The sequence below is a fragment of the Echinops telfairi genome, unplaced genomic scaffold (assembly GCF_000313985.2).
Source record: "Echinops telfairi isolate 266 unplaced genomic scaffold, ASM31398v2 ScPeMD7_2291;HRSCAF=2852, whole genome shotgun sequence".
Classification (NCBI taxonomy): domain Eukaryota; kingdom Metazoa; phylum Chordata; class Mammalia; order Afrosoricida; family Tenrecidae; genus Echinops; species Echinops telfairi.
Window position 1 is genome coordinate 16,225,302 of NW_022106189.1, and position 15,007 is coordinate 16,240,308.

At 33.1% G+C, this 15,007-nt stretch overlaps 1 protein-coding gene across 8 annotated transcripts in view; it reads left to right on the forward strand.

Annotated features, from left to right (window-relative positions):
* CHD9 (chromodomain helicase DNA binding protein 9) overlaps positions 1-15,007 on the forward strand; it is a 179,771-nt gene that overhangs the window by 81,453 nt on the left and 83,311 nt on the right. For all 8 annotated transcript variants that reach the window (XM_045293606.1, XM_030886607.2, XM_030886606.2 and 5 more), the window contains 5 exons: positions 3,840-3,961; positions 7,893-8,136; positions 12,281-12,457; positions 13,945-14,088; positions 14,241-14,496. In XM_045293606.1, coding sequence (XP_045149541.1) covers positions 3,840-3,961; positions 7,893-8,136; positions 12,281-12,457; positions 13,945-14,088; positions 14,241-14,496 — 943 coding nt within the window. The remainder of the gene's footprint in view (positions 1-3,839; positions 3,962-7,892; positions 8,137-12,280; positions 12,458-13,944; positions 14,089-14,240; positions 14,497-15,007) is intronic.

A 15,007-nucleotide genomic window follows, 5' to 3' on the forward strand; every position in this document is an offset into this window, starting at 1 on the left:
ACAAAATAAAAGCATATGGAATGTTTTAAAACCAGGAAAGGTGTCTTTCAGGGTTATATCTTTTTATCATATTTACTCTCTTTTTCTATTGAGCAAATAATTCAAGACAATAACATTATGTAAAGAATACAGCAACAGGGTTTGAAGGAAACTCATTAACAACCTTTGATACAAAGGTAACATAACTTTACTTGCTGAGAGGGAAGAGGATTTTAACTGCTTACTGATGACGATCAAAGACTACAACCTTCCGTGTGAGTTACAATGCATTATAAATATCATTACATTTAGACCAAAAGACAACATCATTATATTCAGAGAAAAGATTGAAATTGTCAGAAATCCACAATCAACCTTCATGGAAGCAGCCATCCTCAAGAAATCAAACAATGTTTTGCATTGGACAAATCTGCTACAAAAGACCTCCTTAAAATGCTGAAGAACTCAAAGATTGTTTTGAGAACTACTGTGATCCTGTCCAAGGCATGGTATTTTCAGTTACCTCACATGCATGTGAAAGCTGGACATTGAATAAGAAAGACTGTAGAGCAATTGATGCATTTGAATTATGGTGTTGGCAAAGAATATTGAAGTACCATGGACCACCAGAAGAAAAAACAAATCTGTCTTGAAAGAAGTGCATCCAGAATTTTCCTTAGAAGCAAGGCTGGTGAGATTTCATGTGCTGTCAATGCAGGGACCAATTCCTGGAAAAGGACATGGTGCTCTGTAAAGTAGAGGGTCAGGAAGGTTTTCAATGAGATGGTTTGAACAATGTTTGCTGCAATGGAATCTGACATAACTACAATTGTGAAATTGATGCAGCACCGGGCAATGTTTTGTTCTGTTGAACATAATCACTGCGAGTTGGAACCAACTTAAAGGCACATGAGAGCAACAACATAAATATAAAAAATGGTATAGAGATATATGTAAAGTAGAATACTGGTGGCAAAAAATACCTGATATATATCATCTACATTTTTCATTCTTTTAAAAGTAGCTTTATCGAGGTTGAAGTGATGTGCAATAAACTGCATATATTTAAAATATATAGTTTAATAACTTTTGACGTCACCACCATCAAGATTATAAATTAGTTACCCCTAAATTTATTCTATGCCTGTTTATAATCATTGCCTATCACATGATCTCCCCCACTTCCTCGCTACATTCCATGCCTACGCACTTAATAATTTTCTTTATGTCACTATCCATTAGTTTTCACATTCTAGGATTTTATGTAAATAGAATCAAGAACTCTATATTTCACTGTATATTATTTTGTTATTGTATGGTTTCACCCATGCAGCACAATAATTTTGAGATTCATTTTGCTTGTATTAAGAATTTTCATTTTTTACTACTGAATAGTATGCTGTTGTAAAGCATTGTTTTACAATTTTTTTTATCTATTTACATTGATAAACTTTTGTTTCTAGTTTTTGACCATTAAAAACAAAGCTGCTATGAATATTATTATATAAGTCTTTGCATAATATGTATTTCTTTTTATTGAGTAAATGCGTTAGAATGTAACAGCTGGTGTATGCTTAACTTTTTAAGAAGTTGGTAATCTGTAGCTAAGTGGTCATACTATTTTATATTCTCACCAGCAGTATGGGAGAGTTTTAGTTGTTTCATTTCCTTGATAAAGTTTGTTGAGTTTGTTATTATCTTAGTATTTCTCTAATAATTAATATTGAATATCTTTTCATATTTGCCCTTAGTATTTCTTTGGTAAACTGTATTTAAATATTATACTCATTTTTTAATTGACTTTTAAAAATCATTGAGCTATGAGTACTATTTACCTATTCTAGCTTCTTTTATTAGATATAAGTTATATGTTTTGCAAATGTTTTTTTCCCATTCTGACTTCTTATTTCATCATCTTATATAATGTTTTTTATGAAAACAATTCTAATTTTTAAAAAAGTTTTTTATTGTAGTGTAGGGAAATTAGCTTTCTGTTTGTTCTCTGACATTCTTTGCAGCCCCCAAAATGTGTCAGCACTCTTCCCATTTCTAGTATACATGGTGGTTGCGGTTTTTTTGGTTGTTTGGTTAAATTTTTTTACACTGAATCATTGCATCACTGGGGATCACAAAATTTTTCTCCTTTGTCTTTTAAGAGATTTTAAGTTACATTCATATATTTTTTATTTAATGTTCAAATTTTTGCAATTTATGGATTAAAGTTCATAACCTGCACATGGTATCTAGTTGTTCTCACACCATTTGTTGACAAAATGTTTTTTCATAACTAAATTACTTTTCCAACTTTACACAATCAGTCATTTGGGTCTGTTTTAGGACACTTTACTCTTCCACAAATCTGACTTGTACATTTACAAAACAGTAATTGCTAAAACCAGCTACTTGTTCTAGTAGCTTTCTTTTGGAGATTATACAAGATTTTCTACATTAAAAAATCACATTCTGTGAATAAGACATTTTCCTTTGCCTGGTAGTTAGGTGATTGTATGTCCACTTGAAGATGTATGGAAGTGTAGAATCCTACCTGTCAATCAGGGTGCAACCTGATGATACTTCCTTGGGGATGTGGCCTTCTAATAAGAAGAAACTGGAAACCTTAACTCACCCCCTCTCTTTATCTATCTTTCTCTACACTCCCATCCACACACACCCCTTCGCCCTTCCTGCTTGCTGGAACTCTGCTGCTAACCCTGAGAACTATCGCTGCCCTACCAACTTTGGATCTCATGACTGTGAAAGCACCACTCTGTGATCTTCCTGCTTCACCACTCTGTATCACTGACACATGGCTTTATGAGTCTGAAGATGGACGTAGGGAGTAGCATTGGACTTAGGGACTTGAGTTGGACTGGGTTGAGATGCCTTCTCCATATATAATTAATTCATTATATAAAGATGGAAAACTCTTTCTTATACATAGATAAGTGACACTGGATTTGTTTCTGTAGACAGCCCAGCCTAACACACTTGACCTGCTTTACTGCACTGGGTAGAACTTCTAACAGTGTAAAATAGAAGTAATAATAATGGACATTATTACCTTGTTCCTGAATTTAGAAAGAAAGGATCCAGTCTTGTATGATGATATTTGCTGTGGGTTGTGTGTAGATGCATTTTTAATGAGTTAAGTTTTCTTCTATTCATATTTTAATGAGTTTTTAAATCAGAAATATATGTTGAATTTTCTACATTTGTTGAAATTAACAAGAGACCTTGTGGTGTAGGGGTTACGTGTTGGACTGTCATCTGTATGGTCGGCAGTTTGAAATCACTAGCAGCTCTGTTAGAGAAAGACTGGGCTTTCTACTCCTGTGAACATTCAGTCTCGACACCCACAGGGGATCTCTATGAGTCAGCATTGACTCAATGGCATTGAGTTTGGTTTGGTTTAAATAAGCATTTTTATTTTTGGGTCTATTGATAAATATTAATGGGTTTCAACTTAAAGCAGCCTTCTAGAAGTATATTTTATTTGGTCATGATGCATTAACCATCTGTATAATATATTCCATCGGTACAGTTTTGTTAAGTTTTACATCTATGTTCATGGAGCATATTGGTTTGTAGTTTTGTTTTAACTTATTTGTCTGATTTTGGCAATATTACCCCAATAAAAATGAGTTGGGAAGTAATCATTCCTCTTTGGTTTCCTGGAAGAGTTTATGTAGAAATAATTTGCTCCTCAAAGGTATGGTTGAATTTATTATAATATCATGCAGGATTAAACTTTTAGCATTATTTTAAAAGCAATTCAGTTATCTTGAATACGCTGTATTAGAGATTTGAAATACATGAGAAGAATCTAGTACACATCACTCATTCTTTGTTTCTTCACAAAGGATCGTCCTCCCTCTAATATTTGGAAAAAAATAGATCAATCCAGGGACTATAAAAATGGCAACCAACTCAGGGAATATCAACTGGAAGGACTCAACTGGCTCTTGTTCAATTGGTACAATAGGTAAGTAGTATAAGTTAATGGAAAACTTTTAGTGTTTGTTCTCTTCTTTATCCAAGAGGACTTCAAAAAGTTCATAGAAAAATGAATTTTAAAGGTAGTGCAATTTTTCCGGAACTTCCTGAAGGCTCCTCCTGTGTGCTAAAATATGCTGAGTAAAATATATAGCTATTTATATACTATTACTGATATAAAATCTTCACCCTTTAAAATTCGTCTACCTCCAGAAAATATGTGAATTACAATTTTAAATTTTAACTGTAGTTGTCCTTAAAGAGTGTATCAATCAAAATAGAAGAGAGTTGGTATGGTGATGAATAATCAAATTTGAAAAATCTGTCTTAGAATAACAATATCTACCATGTTACAGTACTTTTCCACTTTATCAGCTTATACTACTGTGCTGCCTACTGGGTTTCATGTCTCTGAGTTATCATCTAGCTATTCCTGTAGGAATCAGATCACTATTTTTTAATGTAAGACTTTTAAAAAGTAGAATATCATAACCAATAAGGAATAGAATACAAAATATAGGAAGTTAATAATAAATTAGGAGTCCCTGCATAGTGGTGCAAAGAATTACACACTTGACTATTAGCTGAAAGTTTGGTTGTTCAAAACTATCCCTTTGCATTCTTCTTCCAAGAGGTCATGGTCATGGCCGTGTTAAATCTCATGGAACAGTTCTACTTTGCACACATAGTATTGTCATGAGTCAGAACTGAACAGCAACTCAAAACAGCAACAAGTAATAAAATACCACAGTTTTGTTCATTTTTTGCTAAGTTGTTAGGAATGCTTTATAGAACATTATCATCATTTCACTTATTAAAATGAAGAGCATTGTTACAGGAGTGAAAATTAGTACTGTGATTAGGAAATAGGTATACTAGTATTTACAGAAGAGCAAATAAAGGCATTGTTATTAGCAATGAAAGCAATATTTGAAAATTCAAATTTATTCAAAATCAGTTTTCCATGTTTTTACTTCTTACATGATTTTTTAAGGATAAGTTTAAAGTACCCTTTTTCCTAATTTATATTTCCTAATTTTTCCTAAGAGAACTACCCAGGTAAAATAGTTATCAAGACTTTTTTCCTTGTGCCTAAGCTCATAGGTGCCCTTTCCCTTTTCCCATATTGTCTGTTATAAACTTTCATCACTTCCCTCAAACCTAGTGACCCAACCTTTCACTGTCTATTTAGGATTACTTCATTGACAAGTCCAAGCTTAGCAGGTGAACTTATTCAACTTCTTGCCTGCCCTCATGCCAATCTTAAAAATTATACTTTCATCCTTAGCTATTCTTAACCTGTATTTCTCATGTATTGCAATTGAAAGATCCTCCACAGGGCAAAGACTTAACTCTTATAAGTCATTTTACTCCATCTTCTCAGAACCTTGTTTCAGTTACTTGTCACTTCTCTTTCTCTTATTTTGAAGACTAAGGTTATCCCTGCAAGAACAAGTTTGAGTTCAACTTGGCAAAAATGAAAAAAATAAATCCTCTCTTGATTCTGCTCCTCTTTTCTTTCTAACCGAAAATAAGCCTTCTCTTGATCCCACTTGTCCTTATAGCTCAGTTTGAACTCTTTTTGTAACTTCTTTGCCAAAGTTTTAGGAAGAATAGTGTGTTAGGCAGGGTTCTCTAGAGAAGCAAAACCCAGGACACTTATAATTTTATATATATAAGGATAAGTTTATGTAGTGAAAAAGGAATATAACAGCAGTACAGAGAACTCATTCAGTCCAACTCACTTTTGTGGGATAGTTAATATACTGAAGGCCCTTCTAACTTGTGCAGTCCCTAGTCCAAGGTCAAGGAAGCAAACAGTAGGAAGATGAAGTCGTGAGGTATAGCAGAGGCCAGTAACAGCAGTGTGGTGAAACAATGCAAAGTGGCTAGTGGGAGGAAAGGTGTCTAGAGTGGTAGCAAGACAAGTGGAGTTGCCCTGCAGACAGCAGACACGACATGGTGGAGCAGGGCTGTGGCATGGATCAGCATGACATAGCAATGCAGACCATGGTTGGCTTGGCCCACAGGTAGCACAGTACACATGTTGAAATAGGGCAGCTAAATCAGGCAATGTGCCGGTACAACCACCTGAGAGAGAGGCTCCAGCCTTGGAGAGCCATTTATCTTGGTCATGCCTCCAAAAGAGGTCGTCAAACTGCGAACTGATTTATAGGCTAAATTCCACCCATATCTTCTTACAGGTACCATGTTGGCATAAAAAACCTAACTATCACAAGTAGCTTGCACTACCTTTCCCCATTTCCTCACCTCTAATTCTCTTTTCATTATTCTAGCTTGGATTTGGATTTTGTCATTTGTCTGAAAATACTGATTTTTAAATTGATAGAGTATTTTATCAGCATTTACTTTTTGTCTCTCGATTGCATTGAATCCTTATGGCTACTCTTTATTCTTTAAACTTTTCTGCTTACCAACTTCCACAATGTGATTCTCTTAGCTTTCCCATACAAATGTGACCTTTCCATTAAAAAATCTTTGCTATTGTTCCTTTTTTTTTTTAAAGATATTTGGATTTTTTATTTCTGTTGTTTTTACACATGACTCTCTTTTTAGCTCTCTAAGCATAGTATAGCTTCCACTCTGTTTCCATTGATCAATATTCTATTGGATCATATTTAAATCTCTAAGGCATTACTTTAAGTTCTAGGCCTATATTTCTATTTATCTCTTGTCTGTTTCAAGGATTTTTAAAAACATAGCAAATCCAAAATCAACCTTATCGTTTTCTATCAGTTCCATTTCAAATTTATTGCTCCATAATTTGTATCACCATTAATAATAATCCAAACTGAAAATCTGGCATTCTGTACCCATATGTCTTAGTTTATTCTAACTAAAAATTCTCTAATCAGTTTTCTTCTTTTAATTCAGGTCCTTTCTTCCCTATATTATTAACAATATTTTTCAATTTGTGTCCTAACCTTCTCACCCCATTCTCTACTATCCATAATAACAACAGAATAAACTTTGAAACAGAAGTCTAATCTCATTAGGTTTTTAAAATACGTATTTCTGATTCCTTGCTGCATGATAGAATATTTCTTCCTTTATGTATGACTGCTCCTTCCCTCTTCCCTTAAAAGCATATTAAACTTGCGGTCCCCAGATGATAGTGGCATTTATACTTTTGCTTCCTTTCTGTGTCCTCAGGCAAAATGCTACACATTACTGACTTCCTCTCTGGATCTTTTGCTCGTCTTTTCCAGGCAGATTTTGGCACTTAGTCTTCTTAGCTTCCATAGTAAACTTAATTCTGATGGTTCTTAACCAGCCATACATCAAAAAACTAATAGAACTTATTTAAACATTGTAGCTGCTTTGACCTTACTTCATACTTTATGTATCAGAATCTGTAGGGGAGAAACATAGTATCAGATCCCCTCTTCCCAGCACCCTGCAAACTCCGCAGGTTCCTCTAATTCATAGTCAAGGTTGGAAATCAGTACTTTATTTGTGCATGTGTGGTACCATATTACATGACTGCTTACATAGTATGCATGTATTCATATATATCTATCCTCTAATAGATAAAAATGCTAGAAGGCAAAGAATAAGATCTGTTTTTCGGTATTCAATCCTCTGAGACATAGAAGATATTTAATAAATGCTTCTTGAATTAATAATATGTTTAGCTTGCCTTGCTCTTGCTATTTCACTCTTGTAAACAAAGTAAATATTTAATAAGTGATGCCTTTATTTTGTAGCTACAAAAATCTATAGTTTCCTCTTTATGGGATTTAATGAAATTGTAATTTGCACTTCAACAATTTTACATTTTAATAAATGCAAGTATTTTTCTATTTGCTTTTTGATAATTTTTGTATATTGATCTTTAAAAGCATTTTAGCATATAGAAAACCCAATATATGTATAGATAATAAGCTTGTTTGTTTCAGACGAAACTGCATTTTAGCAGATGAAATGGGTCTTGGCAAAACCATTCAATCAATTACATTCCTCTCCGAAATCCTTCTAACTGGTATACGAGGACCCTTCCTGATTATTGCTCCACTTTCTACTATTGCAAACTGGGAGAGAGAATTTCGTACATGGACTGATATTAATGTTGTAGTTTATCATGGAAGCTTAATTAGCAGACAAATGATACAGCAATATGAGATGTACTTCAGGGACTCACAGGTATGTGAATGATAATTTTGCTGTGGTTTCATCTTATAACTAGTGTGAAAAGTCAGGGTCAAAGAAAACAAACATATACCAACTACTTTGAAATTCAGAAGAAATTTTAGTTACCTTTACTATGTCTATATTATTACTACTTTGGTAAGTTAAGAGAATAATGAGAATCAATTTCATGCTCTAGTTAACTCCAAAGAAGTATGCTGATCTATATAGTTGTACAAATTTAACTATATTCCATAAATGTTTTCAAACCAGAGTAGTTGTTGTATTAATGGTGTTTAAACATATGTTACATTTATTTTTAGTTTATTGACTACCTCTTTTGCTCTTGTTTTCTCTTTTTAAAATTTAATTTAAATCTTCAGTGATATCCATAGGTTTAAATGCCTAGTGAGGTGAGATCATAAGTTCTCTTTTATATTACCTAAATTTTGATTTTAGAAATTTGGTGTGTTTGTTTTATGAGCATATCTTAGTTCTTTTTCTTTGAGGGCTTGATTACTCTAAATTGTGGCTTGTTGGTTTTTCTCTTTCCACTATACACTAATGGTGTTTTGTTTAACATTAGCCGCTTGCTCTTTAGGAGGGGATTTCTTAATGTTCTCAAGACTACTGAGATTTTAAGATTAAGAGATGGCACATAGGAAAGAATATTCTTGTTATAAGCTAACACCAGAAAGTATTAAGTGCCAAGCTAGTCCTGAGTGTGATCTTTATTTAGAAATAAAAAGCAAATCAGTAAAAAACACAATTTGTACAAAATTGTACGTTTTAATTGGAAAAAAGTCTATCATCTGGCACTTTACCTCAATGACATTTCCTTTTTCTTTATTAATTCTTCTCTAAGGATCATTTTAACATTATGCTATATGATAGTAAAAATAAGCTTATGCATATTCCTTTTGCCTTTCAATTATAAGTGATTTTCTACCTCTGGAAGTTAAAAATGGATGAATTTACTTCATTTTCCCCCTATTTGTATGGTTCAAACAATTACATTTCTATGAAATTAGAGATCTGTATTATTCTTTATTCTCATTTCTACCAAATACTGCCATCTTTGTATCTTTGGATTATGTTATGTCATAGGTAGGTTATTGTCTAATTTCCTTAATGCTATTTTATTCTTTTTGATCATATGTTTATAAATTTGTTGAGCCATCTGGTATTACAATCATGAGTTAGCTGAGCCTTCTCATTTTTATAGTGAGCACAATTAAAATCTCTGGAATTTAAGAGATAACAAGGTCAATTATTTTAATATATTTTATAGATTGAATACAAACATCACCGTAAAAAGCTAGAAGATTCTTAAATGTGATAAGCAGTAGTATTAAATATTATATTTTATGGTAACTTATAAATTCTAAAATTGTATTTAAAGAGGTTTTAAGTTTCTACAGATAAAGATAGCTCATGTCAGAAACACATCTGTATTTAAATAGAGGAATAACTTCTAGAGTTAGTCTTTTCAAATATATTTTAATGTAAGTGTTTTTGATACTTAACTTTTGTTTTTTGGGCTGAAACAAAAACACTCACTGCCATCTAAGAAAAGCAAACCTGTAGGACAAAGTAGAACTGCTCTTGTAAGTTTTTGAGTTTGCAAATCTTTACAGTAGCAGAGAACCTCATCTTCATTCTGAAGAGCCAGAGACCCTAGTGGCACTTATGATTAATATTTACATATTTCACTTACTTTTTACACTGCATCTAAAGAATGGGTCATTATAAGAAAGTAATGGCTGACTACATCAGTTGTCAAAATGGTGGATGACTACATCATAACTGCCAAATTTCATCATCATGTAATTACCAAAGTTAGATCATCACAAAACTCCCAAACCACTCAGAATCATGGCCAAGCCAACTTTACATATAACTTTAGCAAAACTGCCAGTGTGGTTCCCTCCTTGCACCTCATTGTTAATGACAAAAATTGTCAGATAGTATTTTTTTCTTATTATCATAAGTGAAAAATCTCAGAATTTAAGTCATTAAGTGGAGTAGGTATACTAACCATGAAAAATAGTAATACTATTTGCATTTTACAAATGAAAATAAAGCATATATAGTTTCTCCAAAATCACAAAGGAAAATATAAGTCAGTTCCTCAAGAACTGTCCTAGTTTAGCCTTTTCATTTTTAAAGCAAGCATAATAAAAATCTTAGCCAAAGCTAAAAATCTTAGAGTTAAACTGAAATCCTCTCCTTGTCACTCTACCTTTGTAAGTATTAAAATATCAGTTTAGATGAATAGATCTTATTCCAGTTTGTTTTAGAGCTGAATAAATATTGCAGATTTATACTTCATATTTATTTTAATGATATATCCCTTGAGTTATTTTTCAATTTAATGGCAGGTATACACGAAATTGCCTAATTAAGCTAATTTGAATTTATGTAATTCAACATATAATGTAATATGCCATCTTAGCCTTTACTTTCTTAGTTACTCATTTTCAAGCCCTTTTAAATACTTTTCTTCACTTGGGTTCTAGGACTTCGTACTCTCCTACATTACTACCCTTTTCTTCTCAAACCCCCTTACCGGTTCCTTTCCCTTTTCCTTAGGTTTGAATGACTTAGTTTGAGGTGACCCAGGACTCAAGTCTTCAAGACCCTTAGGTCTATCTATACTCATTCAGATTTTAGTCATGTCTCATAGTTTTAAATACCAGTTATACTGCTGGAGCTGCCAAATGTATGTGTATCACTAACCTCTTTCTTAAACTGCAGAGACATATCTGTCACATTTCAAAGTTACATGCCCCCAAACAAAATCCGGAACATTCTAATTTCAGTAAATAGCATCATCATTTGCTACTTGCTTAAGAAAAAACCTTTAGAGTTAGTCCTCTCTTTGTCATTCCACATCTATCCATCAGCAAATTCCTGACTCTGCCTTCAAAATTGCTTTGATTATTATGAAAGCTTCTTAACTTATCTCAATGACCCTGTCCTTGACATTTTTCTGACTGTGTTCATCATACAGGCTACAGTGTTGCTTTTAAAACACGTTATTATAGTTTGTCTCAACATCATATAGTAGCTTATTGCGTAACTTTCAAGTGCTCACACAGCTCAACCTCCATTCTGCTTCCATCACTCTGGCTCCTTGGTAGTATTTTGAATACTGCCATATAGTCCCCCAACTTAGGCCTTCACACTTGGTGCTGCTTTTTCCATGAATGCATTCCTCTCAAGATAGCAGGATGACTTTCTCCCTCATCCTCTGGGATTTTTGCTCAGATGTCAACGTCTCAGTAATGTCCTCCTGACAATCCTACTTAAAATTGCATTCATTACTCTATCTCTATGCTATATATTCCACATCTTTGTTTTATTGTAGTCCAAAGCCCTTGTCATCTTTTACCTTCCTGCTGTTATTCGGTTTTCTTTTCTTTTTTTTGCTTTTGTTATCATCCACTCTATTTTAGGTCTCACGTGAACATGAATGTAACAATCCATAACAAAATATTAGCAAGCTGTGATATATCAAAAGGCTGGTACTTCACAAATAAGTTTTAGTTTATTCCAAGAAAAATAGATGTTTTGCCATTCTAACTAGAAAATATTGTAACTTTTTTTGGGGGGGCGGGGGTTGTTTTCTTAATGGCTGTATCCTGCACTCAGAATAATTGGTGTGTGAATTCCACTTGGGCAGTTACTTTAGTCTATTTTGTTTATTGTTATATTTCCAGGAATTAGAGCAAGAGCTGGCACATACTCAGTAAACATTTGCTAACTAATTTATTTGGATAGGTAATTTGTCTATTAGCTCTCATTTGTCATTATATGTCTGAACTTATTGTTGTAGTTAATAAATGCTATTATTGAAGTCTCACCAGATGGCTCTCAGAAATTACATAAAACATTTTACCAGGGAAGGTTTATTGGGAAACAGTTATAAATTAGGTAATTGTGTGTGGGATAATTTTAACACTCTTGAAAACCTAGCACTCTGATAAGATTTTAATTATAAAACTCATTTAAGGGAATGTCTATGAATATGTTAAAATGTCATTGGAAAATGTGTTTGAGCAGAAGTCATTAGATATGTTTTATACTATTTTACATGAATACAAAAATGAAATTAAGACATTCTGACAAATTGTTGTGTCTTACAATAAATTTCTAGGGGCATATCATTCGAGGTGCTTACAGATTCCAAGCCATCATCACTACTTTTGAAATGATCCTTGGAGGATGTGGAGAACTTAATGCAATTGAATGGCGATGTGTAATTATTGATGAAGCACATAGGTTAAAAAATAAAAATTGTAAACTCCTAGAAGGCTTGAAACTCATGAATCTGGTAAATAATTTAATGCTATTATTATGATTTATTTCATTTTCATAACTATAAAATAAAATGTCCAACAGTCACAGGGCAAATGCTAAAACTTACTTTCTTTTTTATTTTAGAATATATAGGTATCTAAATACCATCTGTGGTAATTTATATTTCTTGCTTTGATTCCAACCAAACCAAACTCACTGCCAATTTAATTCATAGCAGCCATATAGGACAGCGTAGAACTGCCCCTTTGAGTTTCCAAGACTTGTAACCCTTTAAGGGAAGAAGACACTCATCCTGGAACTGCTGGTGGTGTTGAAATCCCGATCTGAAACGCTGATCTTGACCTTCTGTGGTTAGTAGCCCAATGTGAAACCAATTAAGCCACCAGGGCTTACATTTTGTAAGGAAACATCTTCCCAGTTCCTTAGAATTAATTATTTTTAACTCATTCCACCAAAAAGCTTTAGCAATTGATTTTCGTATTGAAAAAAAAGGGGGGAAACTTTTGTACTGTAAGGCCATAAATTTTAGCCATAAATCTCTTAATGAACCTTCCTTTTTATGTGTAAAGCTATAATATTATTCAGATACTTTTTGATAAAAGTATGACGTATTTTACAAGCCTAACATGTATTGGTTGGAAATGATAAAAATTATTTTTTAAAATCATTATCTTCTTTGGTATTTTTGTTGCCTTGAAATACAGATTTTCTTTTGTATTTTGATTTTTACTGAAAGCACATAATTAGCATGTGAACACTTGAATAACTCAAATTAGCCAAATTGTAGTAAAAATTGTAAGCCACCTTCTTTTACTCCCTCTTCAAGCGTTCCTCACCCCCAAGTCAACTCCTCTTCTCAGTATGTATGTACACTTTGGTCTGTATCTTTCTGTATTACTTACTTGCTTTTACATGTATACGGAGATATACAGATATATGTGAATACTTAGTTTATCACTTATTGTTAAAACCATTTTCAAATTATAATAATTTATAACACCATTTTAAAATTTTTTCCTGTGTTCTTCTTTCTGATTGCTTTACTGAATTTTTTATGGAATTCTAGCATATTCTACTTAGCCATTTATGTTCTTTGATTATATTCGAAAGATTTGAGCATGTGTTCTTAGACCAGTAGCTAAAATGATTTTGTTGTTTAAAAAAAAACAAACCGTACCAAGAGTGGTAGAGTACTGAGAAATAGGAAAAGTTTATTTGGGGGACTACCTAAAGTATGCATCTAAACTTATTTAGAACTACTTTTTAAGACATGAATACGTGAAAATTAATTGACTGCAAAGTCACGTATTGCAATAATAATTAAGAATTTTAACAAGTGACTGGAGAAGTAAGACTTTGAAGGTATTTTTGAGTTGACTCTAAAATTACAGTCAGAAATATATTTCCTTCTCAATCACTGAACATATGAAGCCCTAAATTAGCTTTCATATATATTTTCTTACTTTGGTATTTGATGTGATGTATTCTTGTTTTATCTAGGAACACAAGGTGCTTTTGACTGGTACACCTCTCCAAAATACAGTTGAAGAACTATTCAGTCTTCTTCATTTTCTTGAACCATTAAGGTTTCCCTCTGAATCAACATTTATGCAAGAATTTGGGGATCTGAAAACAGAAGAACAGGTATACTATTGCCCTTTTAAAGAAGTATCCCAAATCGTTATGGAAGCCAAAACAAAAAGTAGTAGTATCCCCAAATTTCTTATTGTTATAATTAATTCATGTGTGTAATTTTGTGTGTACATATGTTATATATCTTTGTATGTTGTATGCAGGTACAGAAGCTTCAGGCTATCCTGAAACCAATGATGCTGAGACGATTGAAAGAAGATGTAGAAAAGAAATTGGCACCTAAGGAAGAAACCATCATTGAAGTAGAGCTTACTAATATTCAAAAGAAATACTACCGAGCTATTTTGGAGAAGAACTTTTCATTTTTATCTAAAGGAGCAGGACAAACGAATGTCCCTAACTTGGTTAATACCATGATGGAACTCAGGAAGTGCTGTAATCATCCATACCTTATAAAAGGTAGCTGGAAAGACTTACAAACAAATGCACTTGTTTCTTTTAACAGCAATCATGAATGGCCAAGCTACCACAATAGCTGTGGTGGCTTTCAGAGGGAAAGGAAGGGATCAAAACTCCTCACTCTAGATTTCTGAAGCATCGCATATGTTCAGAGCCACTGGACATAGACAACTGCATTACTGCAACACCCCATTCAGTCTAGGAGGTTTCAGTAGTTGAGTTCTGTTTAATTTGGACTGATTATTTCTCCACTGGTTTAATCCTTGTGAATCTATGGATTTATCCTTACCCCCTTGCCCTCCCCACCCCTGTTTCCTTTCCCATTAGGTGCCCCTCAATTTTTGTGCATTCATACAATAATTCTTCATTTTAACTTCTTCAGATCTTCTCTGTTTGTTGCCAGGCTTCTCTCTGCACGATATTTGAGACTTTTCATTTATTTTTAGAAATCTACATCCATCTACACTTTATCTAAGACAGTACGTTTCTAAGCCTAGTAACTAAAGTTTCT